The 21,468-nt window shown below is 36.3% G+C and overlaps 1 protein-coding gene across 2 annotated transcripts in view; it reads left to right on the forward strand.

Moving 5' to 3' along the window:
• LOC126260885 (integrin alpha-4-like) overlaps nucleotides 1–21,468 on the forward strand; it is a 534,755-nt gene that overhangs the window by 19,324 nt on the left and 493,963 nt on the right. For both annotated transcript variants that reach the window (XR_007546657.1, XM_049958327.1), the window contains exon 2: nucleotides 4,054–4,172. Coding sequence is in view for 1 of the 2 variants with exons in the window: in XM_049958327.1 (XP_049814284.1) it covers nucleotides 4,054–4,172 (119 nt within the window). In the remaining variant the exon portion in view is untranslated. The remainder of the gene's footprint in view (nucleotides 1–4,053; nucleotides 4,173–21,468) is intronic.

Raw genomic sequence — 21,468 nt, forward strand, 5'->3', positions numbered from 1 at the left:
TTCTCTTTAATTTTCCTGCAGGCGGTATCTATCTTCTCCCTAGTGATATAAGCCTACACATCCTTACATTTGTCCTCTAGCAATCCCTGCTTAGCCATTTTACACTTCCTGTTGATCTCATTTTTGAGATGTTTGTATTCCTTTTTGCCTGCTTCATTTACTGCATTTTTATACTTTCTCCTTTCATCAATTAAATTCAATATTTCTTCTGTTACCCAAGGATTTCTACTAGCCCTCGTCTTTTTACCTACTTGATCCTCTGCTGCCTTGACTACTTCATCCCTCAAAGCTACCCATTCTTCTTCTGCTGTATTTCTTTCCCCCATTCCTGTCAATTGTTTCCTTATGCTCTCCCTGTAAACCTGTACAACCTCTGGTTCAGTCAGTTTATCAAGGTCCCAACTCCTTAAATTCCCACCTTTTTGCAGTTTCTTCAGTTTTAATCTACAGTTCATAACCAATAGATTGTGGTCAGAGTCCACATCTGCCCCTGGAATTGTTTTACAATTTAAAATCTGGTTCCTAAATCTCTGTCTTACCATTAAATAATGTGTCTGATACCTTCTAGTATCTCCAGGCTTCTTCAATGTATATAACCTTCTTTCATGATTCTTGAACCAAGTGTTAGCTCTGATTAAGTTGTGCTCTGTGCAAAATTCTACCAGGCAGCTTCCTCTTTCATTTCTTACGCCCAATCCATATTCACCTACTACATTTCCTTTTCTTCCTTTTCCTACTACCAAATTCCAGTCACCCATGACTATTAAATTTTCATCTCCCTTCACTATCTGAATAATTTCTTTTATCTCATCATACATTTCATCAATGTCTTCGTCATCTGCAGAGCTAGTTGGCATATAAACTTGTACTACTGTGGTAGGTGTGGGCTTTGTGTCTATCTTGAATATGTTATGTCTTTCTAAAATTGGAGGTGAGACCATCCCCAGAAAACTAATCAGTGGGATCTCGTAAGAACTTTGTTTGGCATCTGTTCTGTTTCTGTATGTATGCTTGAACTGATTACAGTACTAGTGTCATCTGCAGAAAGAACTAATTCAACTTGTATATTCAATGGAAGATTGTTTACATATATGAAGAACAATAGTGGACGTAATATTGAGCTGTGGGGAACCCCATATGTGATTTCTCCCCATACAGAACTGTCTTCAGGTTATAATAGTTGAATTACCAATTACAGCTTCCTGTATTATTTTGGTAATGCATTCTAGTTATATCCTCAACACAAAATGAAAAGTTAAAGTGTGGAATATATAATTTCTAGAGTCTGTGGCAAATATGATGTCCTTTTTAAAAAAAGTCGTGTCCTATGGGAAAGATTGATATGACTTTTGAAGAAAATGGAGGCAACTATATGAATATCATGAGCTTAGATGGCAAACTAGTACTAAGTAAAGAAGGGAAATCCGTAATGCAGAAGGAATACATAGAGGGGCTACTCTATGGAAATTAAATTGATGTAAATGTTATAGAAAGGAAAGAGGAAGTAAATGAATATACAGTGGGAGATGCAATACTTCAAGAAGAATTTGACAGAGCACTGAAAGATGTAGGTAAAAAAAAGGCTCTCCTTAGGAGAGCCAGCCATGAAAAAACTATTCCACCTGGCACGCAAGAAATTTGAGACGGATGAAATACCCTCAGATTTCAACAGGAATGTAACAATTCCCATTCCGAAGAAGGCAAGTGCTGTTAGGTGTGAATAATCTCAAAGCATCAAACAATGAAAAATCCAGGATGAAATGTAAGAAAATTATGAAAAGGATAGTTGCTACTTATAACATAGCAGTGATGCCGAATCGCAGATAGGCACAGCAATAAAAAGTCTGTCAGAAAGGAAGCTTTCGGCCAACAAGATCTTTGTCAAAAACAGACAATACACACGCACACACACACACGTGATAATGCAACTCCTTCACATGTCCAGCTGGAGCCAGACCACTACTACAGTAGTCTGGCATCAGTCACTGGAGACTATGGTCATGTGTGTGTGAGTGGCATTTGTGTGTGTGTGTGTGTGTGTGTGTGTGTGTGTGTGTGTGTGTGTGTGTGCATTATCTATTTTTGACAAAGGCCAGGCTATTGTAGCAGTGGCTGCCAGAGACAGTGGTCATGTGTGTGTGTGAGTTGTGTTAGTATGAGTGTGTGTGTGTGTGTGTGCGCACACACATATGTGGCACATGCATGCATGCATGTGGGTGTGTGTTGTCTATTTTTGACAAAGGCCTTGTTGGCCAAAAGCTTGCTTTCTGAAAGTCCTCTTTTTTTGTTGTGCCTATCTGTGACTCAGCACTCAGTATCTCTGCTGTATGGTGAGTAGCAACTATCCTTTTCATAATATTGTCGAACTATTAGTTACAAAAGTGATGGCTGCAATGTTCTGACAAGAGTTATTTACAGACGAATGGAAAAACTGATAGAAACTGCTCTTGGGACAGATCAATATGTAGTAACACTCAAGCCAATACTGATCTTATGATGTATGTTTGAAGAAAAGAAAGGCAAACCTACATTTATAGGATTTGTAAACTTTGAGAAAGCTATTGACAAAATTTATTGGAGTACATTCTTTGAAATTATGAAGGTGGCAGGGATAAAATATAGAGACTGGAAGGTCACAGCTTATCCAGAAACCAGAGAGCAGTTACATCAGTTGAAGGACATAAAAAGGAAGTACTAACCATGAAGAAAATGAGACAATCTTTCAGCGTATCCTAAATGTTACTTAATCTGCACACTTAGCAAGCAATAAAGGTAACATAAAAAACTGAGAAGGAATTAAATTTCAGTGAGAAGAAATAAAAACATTGAGGTTTGCCAATGGCAATGAAACTCTCTAAGAGAAAAGGACTTGAAACAGTAGTTGAATGGAATTGATAGAGCCTTAAAAAGAGGTTATAAAATGAGCATCAACAAAAATTAAATCAAAGGTAATGGAATGTAGGTGAATTAAACCAGATTCTTCTGAGGGAATTAGATTAGAGAATGAGGCACTAAAATGAGTAGGTGAGTTTTACTATTTGAAAAGCAAAATAAGCTATGATGACCAAAGTACCTTCATATAAATTGCAGACTTGCCTATAGCATGGAATACACCTCTGAAAAATAGGAATTTGTTAGCATCCAATATAAATTTAAGTACTAGGAAGCCTTCTGTAAAGATATTTGTGTGGAGTGTAGCCTTGTGTGAAGTTGAAATATTGATTATGAGCAATTCACCTAAGAAGTGAATTAAAGATTTTGAAATGTGGTGCTACAGAAGTATGCTGAAGATTAGACATGCTGGCTGAGTAAGGAATCAAATTGGAGAAAAAGGAAATTTATGGCATAAATTGACTAAAAAGTTGACTAAAAGAAGGGATCAGGTGACAGGACACATCCTGATGTCCTGAGGCATCAATAGTCAGTTTGATAATGGAGGGAAGTTTTTTGTGTTGGCATGGGGTGGCAGGGGGGGGGGGGGGAGGGGGGGTGTAAGAATTCTAGAGGCAGACCAAGGGATGAATACAGTAAGCACATTCATGTAGATGTAGGTTGCAGTAGTTATTCAGAGATAAAGAGGTTTGCAAAGGATAAAGTATTATGGAGAACTGCATCAAGTCAGTCTTCTAACTGAAGACCACAGCAGCAACAACACAAAGAATTTCTTCTGCTCTGATGATGGCATGGTTAGCTTTGAAGCCACACTGTGTGACCGTTAGTATATAATTATATTCTAAATACTGATTTAAGTGATGGCATACACAGTACTCAGACATTTTGCACATTATTAGTACAGATGATATGGGACAGTAATAATTAGGTGATACAATTCCTTCCCCTTTGCATTTATTACTAAGCTGAAGAGGCCCTGATAATCCTTGTATTTAGGCTATTGATTCATGGGCTAGTTTGTAACGAACAGGTAAATCTAACTGCTGTACAGGGACTTTAATAGAAAAATAACGTATGATACATGACATATGTTATTTTTCTATGAAAGTCCCTATGCTTTAGGTAAATCAGCAATCCATATAATAATTATGGCATGTTTAGGATCCAGATTGGAGCTCCTAGAGGAAATTCTTCACATGACAGAAGTGTGAGGGAACCTGGCATTGTTTACCAGTGTCAAGTTGGAGAAACATGTGGTGAAGTTAATCTCAGCGGCACAGGTAAAAGTCCTTAATGGAACTGTAATATTAAATTATCATGTTGAAATAAGCACTTGCAGTGAATTTTTATTTTAGTATTAAATATATTTTTGGACAGTACATTCAGGCATTCAGTAAAAATTATGTTTTAAAATAACAAGCAGCAAGGGATCTGTCTATTACTAAATCTCCTGCCAGTGATGACTTCATTAACTAATCATCTGTTAATTCAGTAGCTTCACATGTGACGTTGGGGGTGTATACCACAAATCAAAATGTGAAATAAAATCAGTGCTGTTCACTATATGTCAGACAAAAAAGCGTATTTACTCTTTAAGTAGTAACAATGTAATGCATATATCATGGCTGATATACAAAGAGAAGGACAAACAAAAATACAGTAATTATAAAACAATTAAAAGTTACTCCAAACTTTGAATCAGCAGAAAGAGTAGTGAACATTTGTTTGTTTTTTAAAGATAAGTTTCATTTTGATTCAGTCTCATGTTATTATCATGAAAGATTTTAGCTTATCTCTACTTTTAATTGTAAATTTTCATATTCATCAAAATACCTTCTTAAAATAATTGTTAAAGGAGTCGCAGTAAAACTATACTTACCCTCACTGTACTGTAACGACAAAGTTTTATTGCTAAACGGAATCAAAATGTGTCATGTGATGCACACAGTCAAATACATATTACAAGAAGAAAGACAGTCTTTAATCAGTAATTTCACTATGTAGGTCCCAGATAACAGCATAGTAAATGCGGGAGTATGAATATGGGAGAAACAAACAAAATAGAACATTTTAATTGATTATTACAACAGTCCCACTTCAATTAATAAATATGTAACACTTTCACTGTCTTTTGTTTCAAAAGTCCTTGGCATCAAGAACAGAAATCAGCTACATTAATTTATTGACATAGTTTTTACTAAGGGGCTTAGTGGGAAAATCAGATTCTTGATATGCAGAGCTGACAAATTCCAGATTGAATTTTTTCATACAAAGTGATACTTCGCATTTATGTGTGTTTTTTCACTTATAGTAGTCAGCAGTCTTGAACAACTGGATGGTACTTTGATGATCTATATGCAAAGTACTTGTTATTTTTCTTAGTTTGATGATGTTTTTCAAAATAACTGGATCAATATAATTTCTTTTATTGTTTAACAGGAAGCTAGATATTCTGCTTATGTTGTTGACAATGTTACCATTTTCTTCTTCTGAGAGATCCAAACTATGGTGGGTTCACCAAGTTTGACAATAAAACCTGTGGTTGATTTTTGAACAAGCACATCTCCTGCATAATATGACCCACTAAAAACAAATGAATAAACTCCTTGGAGAATATAAGCCACAAGAGACTATTCTCATTATTCTCATCAGGTATTTTAAGATCCTCTTCACTGCACTCCAATGTGTCTTTTATGGTTTTTAGTGTGCTGATCAGCAATGTGTGCACCAAGCATGATATCAAATCTAGTTAACACTGAAAGATGGAACAAGCTTCCAACAACTTGACTGTATGATACATTGTTAATTTTTGAACTGAGTCCCAGCTCAGAGTACATTTGACAATCATGAGCAGGTATTGCTTTAACACTGCAATTCCCCATGTGGTACTCTTCCATCATAGCTGTTGCATATGCGTCTTGGTTTATGAAGATAGAGACGCCTTGAAAGTGCTCTATTTGCAAACCTAGATAATAACTAACACTGCTCCTAGGTACATCAACTTCCTCCAACTCATTCAGCAACATAGTGATGAATTCTCTAGACTCTGATACAACCAGACCATTATCAATGTGAATAGCTAGAATGTTCTAGAGTTCACCCTCATCACTTACAAAAACATAGGAATATGCATCTGTGCTATCAGGTCAATTTTATTTAGCACATAGGTAAATTGTTGATTACATACTTGTTTGAGTCCATAGATATTTTTCTTCAGTTAGCATACTCTTTTAGTACCAGCCTCAAAGCCCTCTGGTTGTTACATATATACTGCAGTATCAGTTTCACTGTATAGAAATGCAATTTTAACATCAAACAGCCTCATCTTAAAGGTTTTGGATTCTGTGACAGATAAGATTATTCTAATGGAGTCAAACCTTACCCCTGGACTGAAAATTGTAGGTTTCAGTGCAGTCAATGTTGTGCCTCTGTTGAAATATTCTAGTAAAAAGTTGTGCTTTAAGTCTATCCACAGTTGCATCTGTTTTCTTTGTTTTCTGGGGGTTCAGTCATAAGACTGAGCAATGGAAATTCCAGGATGGAATAATGAAAATGTATGAAAATGATAGTTTGCTGCTCACCTTACAAAGGAGATGTGGAGCTGCAAACAAGCATAGCAAAAAGACTGCTATACATTTCAATCAGTTTGGCATCAGTGGCGAGAAACAGTGGTAATGTGTGTGTGTGTGTGTGTGTGTGTGTGTGTGTGTGTGTGTGTGTATGTGTGTGTGTGTGTGTGGGCCACTTTAGAAAAATGTTTTTTGACTGAAAGCTTCACTGTATAGCAGCCTTTTTGTTGTGCCTGCATGCAGTGCAAAAATCCTTTATTTTGAGTATTTCATTAAGATTAAGCACATGCATTAGCTTCTTCCAGTTTTTTGAGTTATCACAATCCATTGCAACTTGATAAGAGACAGGCTCATAACACTGTCTCACACATGCAGAGATTATATTAAGGATGGCATTTTTAATAGGGTTTTTTTCATTTTTGCCTTGTTTAATAAGTTTCTTCCTATTTGATACACAGATTTTATGCTATCTTCATTGACTTACTGTTTAGTACAATAAATTTTGGAATTTAGATTATCTCCAAGTGATTTAGTTTCCTCGTCTTCTGCCTGATTCAGGCTCTACTCTTGAGTAGGTTGTATGTCCTGAGTGGTCTAGGATATTAGGAATAGTTGATTATCTTGCTTGACAATTTTCCCAGGTTTACAATCCTTGTATAATTTGCCTATGAAAACAGTGTCATGATCTTTCTGAAGAAGTAAGTGCAATATCCTTTCAGCTTTGTATCACATCCAACCAGCAAACCTTTTTCAGCTTTGGAATCTTATCTGTTCTTTGGATTGTTTATATAAACCATCAGTCTGAATATCCTGAGTTCAGAAACATCACATTCCAACCCTGTCTAAAATTTGTGAGGTGTTTTTCCATCAACACTACTTGTATGTGTTCCATTCAGTATATAAATTGACATATCTATGGTTTCAGCCCATAATCATATTTGCAGCCAGTTAGCTTGAAATGTTGTCCATGAAATCTCCAATAAAGTTGAGCTCTCGTGATCAGTTGCACAGTTCTGTTGGGGGCTGTAGGCTACTGGTTTCTTTATGCATTATCCAATGCATTATTTTATGCACTTCTTCATTAATAAATTCTAGTCCCGTATCAGTTGTGATAAATTTAATTCCATGCTCAGCTCACTTATCAATCGTTTTTATGAAATATTTCAGGTGTCTGCCCACTTCAGAGTTAAGTTTTAAGAAATATACGGTTTAAAAATGAAAATAGTCATCTTTTAACAAAATAAAGTATCACAAACCATCAACCAAATTAACGTGTATAGGACTGCAAAAATTACTGTTAATCAACTCAACTGTCTTTTCTGGCTCTGAGTTACTTTTTTGGAAAAATAACTTATGAATTTTTCCCATAATGCAATCCTAATCTTCTTCCTCAAATTGAATTTGTATGTGCTTCAAAAACTTTTTTACATGGGAAAAATGTTGGTGTGTAAGTATTTTGTGCCATATTTTAAAATCTATCTTAGTGGCCATATTTGCCTGGATAATGTAGCTTTTAACCCAATGGAATCTTAAACTTTATGTGTATTGCCTCATCTGATTTAAATGTTATTCCCAAGTCAAAAGCTACTCCAAGTGAGAATAAATTTAACTGAGTCCGTGGCATGTATAAAGCATTCGCCAGATGTTTCTCATTCCATCATTATCCATCAAAGGCTAAAATTTTTATGTCACCCTTTCCTTTTGATGGATTAAAGCTACCATTGCCATCAGAGATTGGGACTTCACCCTCATTTGGATTGTAGCTTGTAAACCGTTCAGTTTGATTACACATGTTATCTGTAGGTGAAGAATTTAGAACCATCCATTTTTATCCACTTTTTTGTCTGCCGCTGATGAGAGAATTTTGCTTAACAGTACATCCCTTCTCAATTTACACTCCTGGAAATGGAAAAAAGAACACATTGACACCGGTGTGTCAGACCCACCATACTTGCTCCGGACACTGCGAGAGGGCTGTACAAGCAATGATCACACGCACGGCACAGCGGACACACCAGGAACCGCGGTGTTGGCCGTCGAATGGCGCTAGCTGCACAGCATTTGTGCACCGCCGCCGTCAGTGTCAGCCAGTTTGCCGTGGCATACGGAGCTCCATTGCAGTCTTTAACACTGGTAGCATGCCGCGACAGCGTGGACGTGAACCGTATGTGCAGTTGACGGACTTTGAGCGAGGGCGTATAGTGGGCATGCGGGAGGCCGGGTGGACGTACCGCCGAATTACTCAACACGTGGGGCATGAGGTCTCCACAGTACATCGATGTTGTCGCCAGTGGTCGGTGGAAGGTGCACGTGCCTGTCGACCTGGGACCGGACCGCAGCGACGCACGGATGCATGCCAAGACCGTAGGATCCTACGTAGTGCCGTAGGGGACCGCACCACCACTTCCCAGCAAATTAGGGACACTGTTGCTCCTGGGGTATCGGCGAGGACCATTCGCAAGCGTCTGCATGGAGCTGGGCTACGGTCCCGCACACCGTTAGGCCGTCTTCCGCTCACGCCCCAACATTGTGCAGCCCGCCTCCAGTGGTGTCGCAACAGGCATGAATGGAGGGACGAATGGAGACGTGTCGTCTTCAGCGATGAGAGTCGCTTCTGCCTTGGTGCCAATGATGGTCATATGCGTGTTTGGCGCCATGCAGGTGAGCGCCACAATCAGGACTGCATACGACCGAGGCACACAGGGCCAACACCCGGCATCATGGTGTGGGGAGCGATCTCCTACACTGGCCGTACACCACTGGTGATCGTCGAGGGGACACTGAATAGTGCACGGTACATCCAAACCGTCATCGAACCCATCGTTCTACCATTCCTAGACCGGCAAGGGAACTTGCTGTTCCAACAGGACAATGCACGTCCGCATGTATCCCGTGCCACCCAACGTGCTCTAGAAGGTGTAAGTCAACTACCCTGGCCAGCAAGATCTCCGGATCTGTCCCCCATTGAGCATGTTTGGGACTGGATGAAGCGTCGTCTCACGCGGTCTGCACGTCCAGCACGAACGCTGGTCCAACTGAGGCGCCAGGTGGAAATGGCATGGCAAGCCGTTCCACAGGACTACATCCAGCATCTCTACGATCGTCTCCATGGGAGAATAGCAGCCTGCATTGCTGCGAAAGGTGGATATACACTGTACTAGTGCCGACATTGTGCATGCTCTGTTGCCTGTGTCTATGTGCCTGTGGTTCTGTCAGTGTGATCATGTGATGTATCTGACCCCAGGAATGTGTCAATAAAGTTTCCCCTTCCTGGGACAATGAATTCACGGTGTTCTTATTTCAATTTCCAGGAGTGTACATTGCCTCTGACCTTGATTTTTTCACATAGTATTTTTGCAATATTTTTGCATAATGACCAAGTTTATTCTACTTGAAGCAAAAACTTCTACAGCCTTTTGCCCAATGGACAGGTTTATTACATGGGAAATATATACGTGTTTATATTCAAGGTGAGGGTTATTCTTAATGTTATTGTATCTCTGTTGTTTACCTGCCAGATGCATCTCCCCCTTTGTATCTTACTGGAGATTTAGAGTTTTTCTCACATCAACAAACTTGAGATCAAATTCTCTAGTGTTTGTTGACTGGCATGTGTCTTCCCACACACTCATTGGTAACATCATTAACAACCTTGTTATCACCATAGAGGTTGAAATATTTTCACCTTGATTCCTCAAACAATGTGTCAGGTCTCATAATTGTGAAATGTAGGTAAGCATGGCACTTGAAATATTCATTTTTAAGCTGTGTAATTGATTCTGGAGTAAATGTATGGTTCCATTTGTAATCTTACGCTCCCACACATTACCATTAAATTTATCAGTCTGTGAAAAAGTTTTTAAAGCTTCAAGATGCATAAGATACACAACAGTAAAACTTTTAACTACTTTCATTTCCGTTTTTAATGTTGGCTGCAGTTCTCACATCTAGGTGTACATTCTTGAGGGTGAAATTTTGATTTTGTGGGTTCAAGTTGATCAGAATAATTGCTATGACTTTTTTAGTTTTATCTCATTCTTCTACATCACACTGACTTCACAATCTCCATTTCCATAAAACCAACAATTATAATGTTATTGACAGAATTAAAAATATGTCCATTTCCATCAGTGGCATGCCCACTACTCCTAACATTCTGCGGTACTCACAATATTCCAAAGAGTTTACAAAGCAAAGAGTCTATAAACTTTCTTAACAAAAGAAGAATCTTCACCAAGTTATATCATAATCTTGTAAATGAATCCAGAAAGAAATTTAATAATTAGCATTAGATTGCGCAATTAATAATACGAATTTTAAGTATGACAGATATCTCGTAATTTCATATATTTCTAGAAGAAGAAGAGTTTTAGCCATATTGATTGAAACAAATTGATTTCTTTTTATACATGTTAGCCTGAAATATAACACATGTTATACAAAATCATATGAAATTCTTTTAGTGAAACAGCTGTGATAATTTTAACCTATACAAGATACAAAATACTTTTTGGTATCGGCTATTTCTATAAGGGAAGGTAATGTCAGAGGAGCATGTCCTATTACAATATCCCATAAAAAAATTGGGAAAAAGTATGTTTATAATATTTTGTGAGAAACTATAGGGTTTGCCATGCAGTGTACAAAATGATACCAAAAGATAGAAAATACATTTGTAGAAGTATGATACATAACATATTACAGTAAACATAAGAAAAATATCTACTATACACGTCATAATCAGGATGTGGCATTCAGATTGTCAGATTGTCAGATATGTGGTACATGCTGTCACAAGACAAATAATACAAGGTTAAAACTCCACCATTGCAACACTAAACTATAGAAATAAATACAGAGGCAAGGTAAATTCTAGAATTACACATTGTAAATTAGCATCCATACATTCAAACCTTCAAAATCCACAAAACAGAAGAGAAAAATTTCAGAACCTAAGTATACGACAGGTGAGCTGACTCGAAAAACTCACAATGCTGGGTACAGACCAAAAGAATATACTCAGTCATGAGTAGGAATATAGTACAAAAGCAATCAGCCATGTAAACCAGAGTATTTAAGGATATGTTGATTCAAGAAGGAACAAAATAGTGGAAAAACGTTAGGGCCTAAGTTTACAATGTGGGGATTGACCCATGAGTCCAAACCACACCAGCTGCAAGCCAGCAAAAAATGTTTTGACACAACAAAAGGAATAAAGCTCATAATTATATCAATAATTTCAATTATATGCAAAAAAATAAGTGTAAGATGCATCTAGCATCAATCAAGTGTTGTATGCTCTGCTTGAGTACACACACACACACACACACACACACACACACACACACACACACAGTCGCGATGACCAAGGTACCCAAAACAGAGCTAAGCATGAGTCTGTGCACAACTCAAGTCCCAATCAGATACATTATTGCAATACTCAGCATAAATACAGGTAGACATAGCCATAATTAGCTTTCAATGATGAGACAATCCAGTAGCTTGAGGATGAACGCAGTCATTTATACATCTTGTTTTATTGTCTATCCTAGAAGATGTCTTCCACACTATTTGCTAACTGTCCATAAGAACTAACCTACATACACAAAGACCTAGAAAATTCATTTACAATTGACAGAGAAAGAAAACAGTAAATAAATAAGTAATTAAAGTTACATAGTGCATTGGAAAATCAATCCCCCGACTTGAAAAAACATGCATTTGTGCTGAATAACACTATTTTCAGTAGTCTTGGCTAACAATTCACAAATTTTAGTCACAACACAGATGTAATTGACAGATACTCGAGTACATTACCCAGCACCTAAGATTTCTTGTAAGTCGATTGGTCCAGCAGGGTACAGCCACACAGCAATGTGGGAAATGGATATGCCCACATCTTTCATTTTCCTCCCTAGAGTTCTCATCACACACTCCAAAGGGTACATAACTTCCTGTCTAGCATTCACATCAAATCCTGGAACATTGTTTTGTGTACTAAATATGTTACTCAATAGCTTCTTCACATCACACAAGATATGTTCTCCCTATCCATTTTTCAAAATCAGCTATCTGGGATTTATGTCAGGTGCGATTAAAAAGTGGTCACATATGAAACCCTTAATAATCAGAGCTAAATGCAAAAAAAGGACCTAACAAGGTGATATGCCACACAGTTATACTAAGATACTAGCACAAATTATGAATATTGTCCTATTTCAAAATTGTAAAAGGATCTACTCATTTAGTCACATGGCATATATGTATCAAATTCTGAAGCACCAATTTATTAGCAAAACATAATTATATAGTGTATCATAGATTTTAACTCAGTCAATAGTTAAGACAGAACTTTAAAAATCACATCATGTTACATACTAAATTGATAACAAACAAAACACAGTTACATAGTTTTATGAATCTACAGATAGATTTCAACTCAGTCAATGGATAAGACAGAAGTCTAGCAATAACATCATCTTACACCCTAAATTTGTGACAGACAAAACACAATTATATAGTCTTATGAATCTACAGATAGATTTAAACTCTATCAATGGATAAGATAGAACTCTAGAAGTTCCATGATCTTACATACTACATTCCAGACAAACAAAACACAACTATATAGTCTTATAAATCTACAGACATAGGGTATATTTTCTTGTAGACTAGGTATATTTAAGAATCCATGTTCATAGGTTTTGTCTTTATACTAAGTGTTAAAAGTACCTGAGATTTTACATACTTGCTTTGCTTACCAGTAGCTCCTCTTATCTTTACATGTGCAATAGACATTTCTACAAAGTTCCTGCTATACTTGATCTTGTCTCTAAATGTTTCAGATATACCACAGATTGGGCAACTTGTATCAATCAAACAGTTCCCTACCCACTGATCTATCTTAATCTTAATGTAAGGGCATCCAAAATCTGAATCATCATCTCTGTTATTATATGCTTCATTTAAAAGATCACTTTCAATTTCATCAAATGCTACATCCACACTATTTTTACAGGACTTTATCAACTTTATTGGTATCACAGCATTATCTTAGTCACTCGTGTTGTCAGGTAAAGATTGAACACACTGAATGTGTTTCATAGCACAACTAACATCACTTATTACAGAAGGAACACAAAATATAGTACTGTCATAATTACACTTCCTACTTAGATCTTCTTTCATTCCATTCCACCGATTTCGGTACAAATTTTGACAAACCACACCTAACGTATTTCAGAATGCACACTTATTAATGTTATCATCAGTTTGGTCCCAAATAAATTTCAAAAAGGTTTCACCTTTATTCCCTAGGTTCACTACCAACTCACCTTTACTATTTGAATCATTACTCTGCATTACATTAATGAAAAACTGCTTTGACTGAACTGGTATTCCATGACTCTCACTTACATCATCACAAACATCACTTACTTTATCTGTACATGTAAATAACTCTGAAACTTCATTATTCTTAAACTCCACAAATACCTAATACTCATCATCATCATCATTATTATCATCATCATATTCTCCCAAAATTACTTCATCAGTAACATCATTAACAACACACGTCTCATCACCATCAAAGTCACACACCTCACCTACCTTCATTTGTAATAAGCTACCAGTCTCAGAATCACCAACCTCAGTCATTTCTCGGTTCTCATTCACACCTAAATCAAAAATACCATCTAATTCACATCCAATACAGTAATCACCTGTTTTACATAGATCAATAACACTGTTTTCTCACCAAGAGAAGAAATTGTTGATACACACTGTGTCAAAATTCTCATTTCTCTCACATTCTGGTTAGTGATTAGCACCTATCTCACTATAATTAAACATAGTATCCCAAAACATTTGATCAAAACATAAATGAGAAATCTGATGTTCCTTCTGTTCAACTTCAGGTAACTGTGCCACATTATTAATACTGTTATTATTGTCTAATTGTAAGTGTAAATATGGGTTCTTGTACTTGTGATTCCTCACCCTAAAACTGTGCACCTCCATTGAGGCAGACAGTCATGTCCCGAATATTTATCTCTATGATTATTTCTTCTTTTAAATTGACCATGGTTATCCCCATTATTCCTATGCTGCTGATGTTCAAGATTTCTGTTTGTATTAATATTTTGACCCTGATAGAAGTTACCACTATTTCTGTTTCTGTAGTTATTACCATTTCAATTATTATGGTACATGCTTCTTTCTACTGCCCTATCCTGCCTGACAAATTATCATAAAAAAATTTCAAGGTAATTGTCAGGTCTGTGTAATAAATCCCACTGCAACCTCTCTGGTAATTTCCTTTTTAATGCAACAATCAATGTCATTTCATCAAATGGTTTGTCAAGATGTGTTAGTTTCTTAAGTTGATTCTTACAAAATTCTTTCAGGGTTCCATTCCTGTTCCTATAATTTGGACCATTCAGAAATTCACTTATAATTCTCCCTTGTACAGCTTCCAACCAAGATTTATTTAAAAACTTTTTTTGAAACTTTGATATGTCTCCTAATGACTTAAATTTAGATTTACACAAGACAGAGCTTTGCCTTCAAGACATTTTTTAATGAATTTAACTTTTTGATTGTTACACATGCGTGACACAAAACTATCTCTACAGTGGTGCAGAAAATACACTGAGTGTAAATTGTCTGATGGAAAACTTTTGATTGGATGTTGGTCCACACAGTACCATTGATTGAATACAGACTTTTGTGAATACAGTTTTCCTGAACTGTTGAAATTTTTTGATCCAAAATATTTACATTACTAAGAATACTGGTTTCAACATTTAAAATTTATTGATCCATCAGATCTGTCACTGCTGACAGTATTTTGTGAATGTTGATACATAAAAGTTGGCTTCAAATGTTGATATGACTTTGTTGGGCAGTCCTTGCGTCTTCTTTCTTCATGTGATCAGGACTTTCATATCACCTGCAAATGACACAAATCACTATCTTTTTTTCTTCTGCAACAGGCAAAACTTCATTATCTGTCAACTGATCCTGGACAAGCAACCATTTGTAATCCTACCCTCTCAAACATCACCATTAAATTTCTCAGTCTCTGCAAAAGTTTTGAATGCTTTGACAGGTGTAAGGTACACAAAAGAAAAACTTTTAATTACTTTCATTTTATCTTGTTGTTGGCTACAGTTCTTTCTTCTCGAGGTACATTGTTGAGGGTGAAATTTTGATTTCGTGGGTTCCAGTTGATCCGAATAATTGTTAAAGTACTTTCTGTTGCTATGAGTTTTTTATTTTTTTTTTTTTACTTTATCCTATTCTTCTATATCACACTGACTTCACAATCTCCATTTCCATAAAACAAACAATTATATTGTTATTGGCAAAATTAAAAACACAACCATTTCCATCAGAGGCATGGCCACTACTCCTAACAGTCTGCAGAACCACACTATTACAAAGAGTTTACAAAGAAAAGAGTTTACAAACTTTCTTAACAAAAGAAGGATCTTCAACGAGTTATATCATTACTTTTTAAATGAATCCAGAAATAAGTTTAATAATTATCATTAGATTCTGCAACTAATAATAGGAATTTTAAGTATGCCAGATATTTCATAGTTTCAAATATTTTTAAAAGAAGAATAATTTTAGTTGTATTGATTGTAACAAATGAATTTCTTTTTATACATTTTAGCCTGAAATATAATACTGTGTATATAATACTACATAAAACAGCTGAGATAATTTTAATATATACAAGATTCAACAGCTAAAAGCAAGGGGAAACTACAGCCATAATTTTTACCGAGGGCATGAAGCTTTACTGTATGGTTAAATAATGATGGCATCCTCTTGGGTAAAATATTCTGGAGATAAAATAGTCCCCTATTTGGATCCCTGGGCAGGAACTACTCAGGAGGACGTCATTATCAGGAGAAAGAAAACTGGCATTCTACGGATCGGATCATTGAATGTCAGAGCTGTTAATTAGGCAGGTATGTTAGAAAATTTAAAAAGGGAAATGGATAGGTTACAGTTAGATATAGTGGGAATTAGTGAAGTTCAGTGTTAGGGGGAACAAAACTTCTGGTCAGGTGAAACAGAGTTATAAATACAAAATCAAATAGGGGTATGCAGGAGTAGGTTTAATAATGAATAAAAAAATAGGAACCCGGGTAAGATACTACAAACAGCATGGTGAATGCATTATTGTGGCCAAGATAGATATGATGCCCACACCTACCACATTTGTATAAGTTTATATACTAGCTTTTGCAGATGACGAAGAGATTGATGAAATGTATGATGAGATAAAATAAGTTATTCAGACCGTGAATGGAGATGAAAATTTAATAGTTGTGGGTGACTCGAATTTGACAGTAGGAAAAGGACGAGAAGGAAATGTAGTAGGTGAATATGGAATGGAGGAAAGGAATGAAAGAGGAAGCTGCCTAGTAGAATTTTACACAGAGCATAACCTAATCACAGCCAACAATTGGTTCAAAAATCATGAAAGAAGGTTGTATACATGGAAGAATCCTGGAGATACTGGAAGGTTTCAGATAGATTATATAACAGTAAGACAGAGATTTAGGAAACAGGTTTTAAACTGTAAGACTTTTCCAGGGGCGGAAGTGGTCTCTGACCACAATCTATCTGTTATGAACTGTAGATTAAAACTGAAGAAACTGCAAAAAGGTGGGAATTTAAGGAGATGGGACTTGGATAAACTGACAGATCCGGAGGTTGTAGAGAGTTTCATGGAGACCATTAGGGAACAATTGACAGGAATGGGGGAAAGAATTACAGTAGAAAAAGAATGGGTAGCTTTGAGAGATGAAATAGTGAAGGAAGCAGAGGATCAAGTAGGTAAAAAGATGAGGGCTAGTAGAAATCCTTGGGTAACAGAAGAAATATTGAATTTAATTGACGAATGGAGAAAATATAAAAATGCAGTAAATGAAGCAGGCAAAAAGGAAAACAAACATCTAAAAATGAGATAGACAGGAAGTGCAAAATGGCTAAGCAGGGATGGCTAGAGGACAAATGTAAGGATGTAGAAGCTTGTATCACTAGGGGTAAGATAGATACTGCCTACAGGAAAATTAAAGGGACCTATGGAGAAAAGAGAACCACTTGTATGAATATCAAGTGCTCAGATGGAAACTGTAGTGCTTAGCTCATATGAGTGCTTAGCTCTGCCTTTTGTCATTGCAGAGTTTTAAATTCCTTAAGTTGTGGTATTCTTTTTGAATCACCCTGTATAAAGGGTCTAATCAGGGGCGATGTACTTGAGGACAATATTATGGAAATGGAAGAGAATGTAGATGAAGATGAACTGGGAGATATGATACTGTGTGAAGAGTTTGACAGGGCACTGAAAAATCAAAGTCAAAACAAGGCCCTGGTAATACACAACATTCCATTAGAACTACTGACAGCCTTGGGAGAGCCAGCCTGACAAAACTCTAACATCTGGTGAGCAAGATACATAAGACAGGTGAAATACCCTCAAACTTCAAGAAGAATATAATAATTCCAATCCCAAAGAAAGCAGGTGTTGACAGATGTGAAAATTACCAAACTATGAGTTTAATAATTCACAGCTGCAAAATACTAACACAATTTCTTTACAGATGAATGGAAAAACTGGTAGAGGCTGACCTTGAGGAAGATCAGTTTGGATTCCGTTGAAATGTTGGAACACGTGAGGCAATACTGACCCTACAACTTATATTAGAAGATAGATTAAAGAAAGGCAAACCTACATTTGTGGCATTTGTAGACTTAGAGAAAGCTTTTGACAATGTTGACTGGAGTACTCTCTTTCAAATTCTGAAGGTGGTAGGTGTAAAACACAGGGAGCAAAAGGCTATTTACAATTTGCACAGAAATCAGATAGCAGTTATAAGAGTCAAGGGATATGAAAGGGAAGCAGTACTTAGGAAGGGAGTGAGACATGGTTGTAGTCTATCCCTGATGTTATTCAATCTGTTTAATGAGCAAGCAGCAAAGGAGAAAAAAAAATTCAGAGTAGGTATTAAAATCCATGGAGAAGAAATAAAAACTTTAAAGTTCACCAATGACATTGTAATTCTGTCAGAGACAGCAAAGGACCTGGAAGAGCAGTTGAACGGAATGGACAGTGTCTTAAAAGGAGGAAATAAGATGAACATCAATAATAGAAAAATGAGGATAATGGAATGTAGTCAAATTAAATCAGATGATGCTGAGGGAATTAGATTAGGAAATGTGGCACTGAAAGTGGTAAATGAGTTTTGTTATTTGGGGAGCAAAATAACTGATGATGGTCGAAATAGAGAGGATATAAAATGTAGACTGGCAATGGCAAGGAAAGCAATTCAGAAGAAGAGAAATTTGTTAACATTAAGTATAGATTTAAGTGTCAGGAAGTTATTTCTGAAAGTATTTGTATGGAGTGTAGCCATGTATGGAAGTGAAATGCAGATGATTAATAGTTTGGACAGAAGAGAATAGAAGCTTTCGAAATGTGGTACTACAGAAGAATGATGAAGATTAGATGGGTAGATCACATAACTAATGAGGAAGTATTGAATAGAATTGGGGAAAAGACACATTTATTGATTAATTTTGATCCATTTTCATCTACAGCTGCACAATGTGCAAGAGATATTTGGATTTTTGTTAATATTAACAGTTTTACATAAAATATACCTTTGTCATAATAACACACATTAATATATCAATTAATGATGAATACTTAAATAAATGTTGTTAAGCTATATACAGAGAGACAAAATACAAATGTTCTTCTCAATGAGGCTACATTGGGTAAACACAAAAAAATTTAGTTTTGCAGGTATTCATTTACTGTGTAACAGCAGTGATCAACCAAGTATGACTTCAGTTTAGATTTGAAGTGACCAATGTTTTGTATGTGTTTAGTGGTATCTCGTAATGCATTGTATAGTTTGATACTAGGATGGATAAGGCTGTTTTGAAATAACTTTGTGTTGGCACTGTGAACATGTACATCCAATTTTTGTCTTGCATCATAGCTGTGTATTGTGTGATTTTGAGTGATGAGTGGTCTTTTTGTATGTAAGTTTTGCTTTAAATACATTATATTTTAAGTATATATATGCAAGGAAGTGGCAGGATCATTTTTTTTAAACAACGGTCTACATGATTTACGATTATCTACCCCTTCCATTACTCTTATAATTTTTTTTCTTTTTTTGAATTTTGAATGTTTTGATGACATCACCAGAATTTCCCAAGAACATAATCCCATACCAGAGGTGAGAGAGTACAACTGCATAATATACACACTGAAGGGTGTTGTAGCTGGTACAATTTTTTAATGTACGCACCACAAAACAAGATGTACTTAATTTTTTGTTCATTTGCTCAATATGTGCTTTCCATTTCAAGTTGTCTTGTAGATGAAGTCCAAGAAATTTGGTACAGACTCTTTTGGCAATTGTCTGTCCGTATAGCTCTAGATTGGGTGATATCAGATTTTTTGTTTGTGCTGTGTGTATGTTCATAGCTACAGTTTTTTCAGTGTTTATTATTAATCATTGTCATCACAGTAACATGTTGGGCTGTCAGTGGCTTCTTTCATGTTTTTTACAAAAGTTTCTTCTGAGTTTCCTGTAATTAGAACACTCGTATCATCAGCAAATTGAAATATTTTACTGCTGTCATTGCTTATGTTTAGCTCATTTACATAGAGTAAGAACAGAACAGGACCCATTACTGATCCTTGTGGCACTCCATATTTAACAGTCAGTAGCTTGGAACTATATTTCCAAATGACATTGTCCCTTTCTTGATATATTTTCACATATTGTCCCCTGTTTTTAAGATAAGAGCTGAGCCAGTTGTTAGCTGTTCCCCTAATGCCAAGATTTTCTAGCTTGTATAGCAATTTGTCATGATTTATGGTGTCAAATGCCTTTGACAAATCTAAAAATATGCCCATGGTAAGTTTTTTGTTGTCTAATGCTATCAGTGCCTCTAATAGAAAGGAGTGAACTGCAGATTTGGTTGAGCGGTTTGCTCTAAATCCATGTTGAGATTCTGACAGAATGCCATTTACCTCTAAGAAGTCTCTTAGCCTCTTATTGAAAAGCCTTTCTAATATTTTTGAGAAAACAGACAGAAGTGTCAGTGGTCTGTAGTTGGAAAAATCATCTTTGTTTCCTTTTTTTGTATAATGGCTTTTCTTTTACTATTTTCAAACATGAAGAAAAAGTTCCTGTAGCAATGTGGCACAACTTGACTAGAAGGAGGGATCGGTTGGTAGGAGACATTCTGAGGCATCAAAGGATCACCATTTTAGTATTGGAGGGCAGCATGGAGAATAAAAATCGTAGAGGGAGATCAAGAGAGGAATACACTAAGCAGATTCAGAAGGATGTAGGTTGCAGTAGGTACTGGGAGATGAAGAAGCTTGTACAGGATAGAGTAGCATGGAGAGCTGCATCAGACCAGTCTCTGGACTGAAGAACACAACAACAACAACACGAGACTCAAAACACTTTTCGGTATTTGCTATTTCTATAAGGAAAGATAATGTCATAGGAGGGTGTCCCATTACACATTGTTTTCCTGTTTGTAAACTGAATATAGTTTGGTCCACACAGCAGGTGAAGATTCTCAATTTCTCCTCAAATGTTCCAATAATTTTCTGAGCTGCACTGTCCATTTTTTCCATGCTGTGAGATACTTTTAATACGCCCGTAGTGGATCATTCTTATGCATTGGTTTAGTTGTTTGGCCAATGACAATATCCCAAGTCCCCATGGCATTTATGGTTATACTAAAATTTTCAGGCCGATCAGTTCTCAATTCCTTGCAGGTCTGTAAGTTTTGTAATGTTGTTTTCCTTAATTTTAATGTTTAGTTTTCATTTGTGCATGTCAGAAATAACCTCAAAACGTCTCAAGAAAGTTTTTGATACTGTACACTGTACTCTGTTTTATTTATGTCACAAAAAACTTGTATCAGTCATTAATGGGCCCATAACCCA

Source organism: Schistocerca nitens, chromosome 5 (assembly GCF_023898315.1).
Source record: "Schistocerca nitens isolate TAMUIC-IGC-003100 chromosome 5, iqSchNite1.1, whole genome shotgun sequence".
Lineage (NCBI taxonomy): Eukaryota > Metazoa > Arthropoda > Insecta > Orthoptera > Acrididae > Schistocerca > Schistocerca nitens.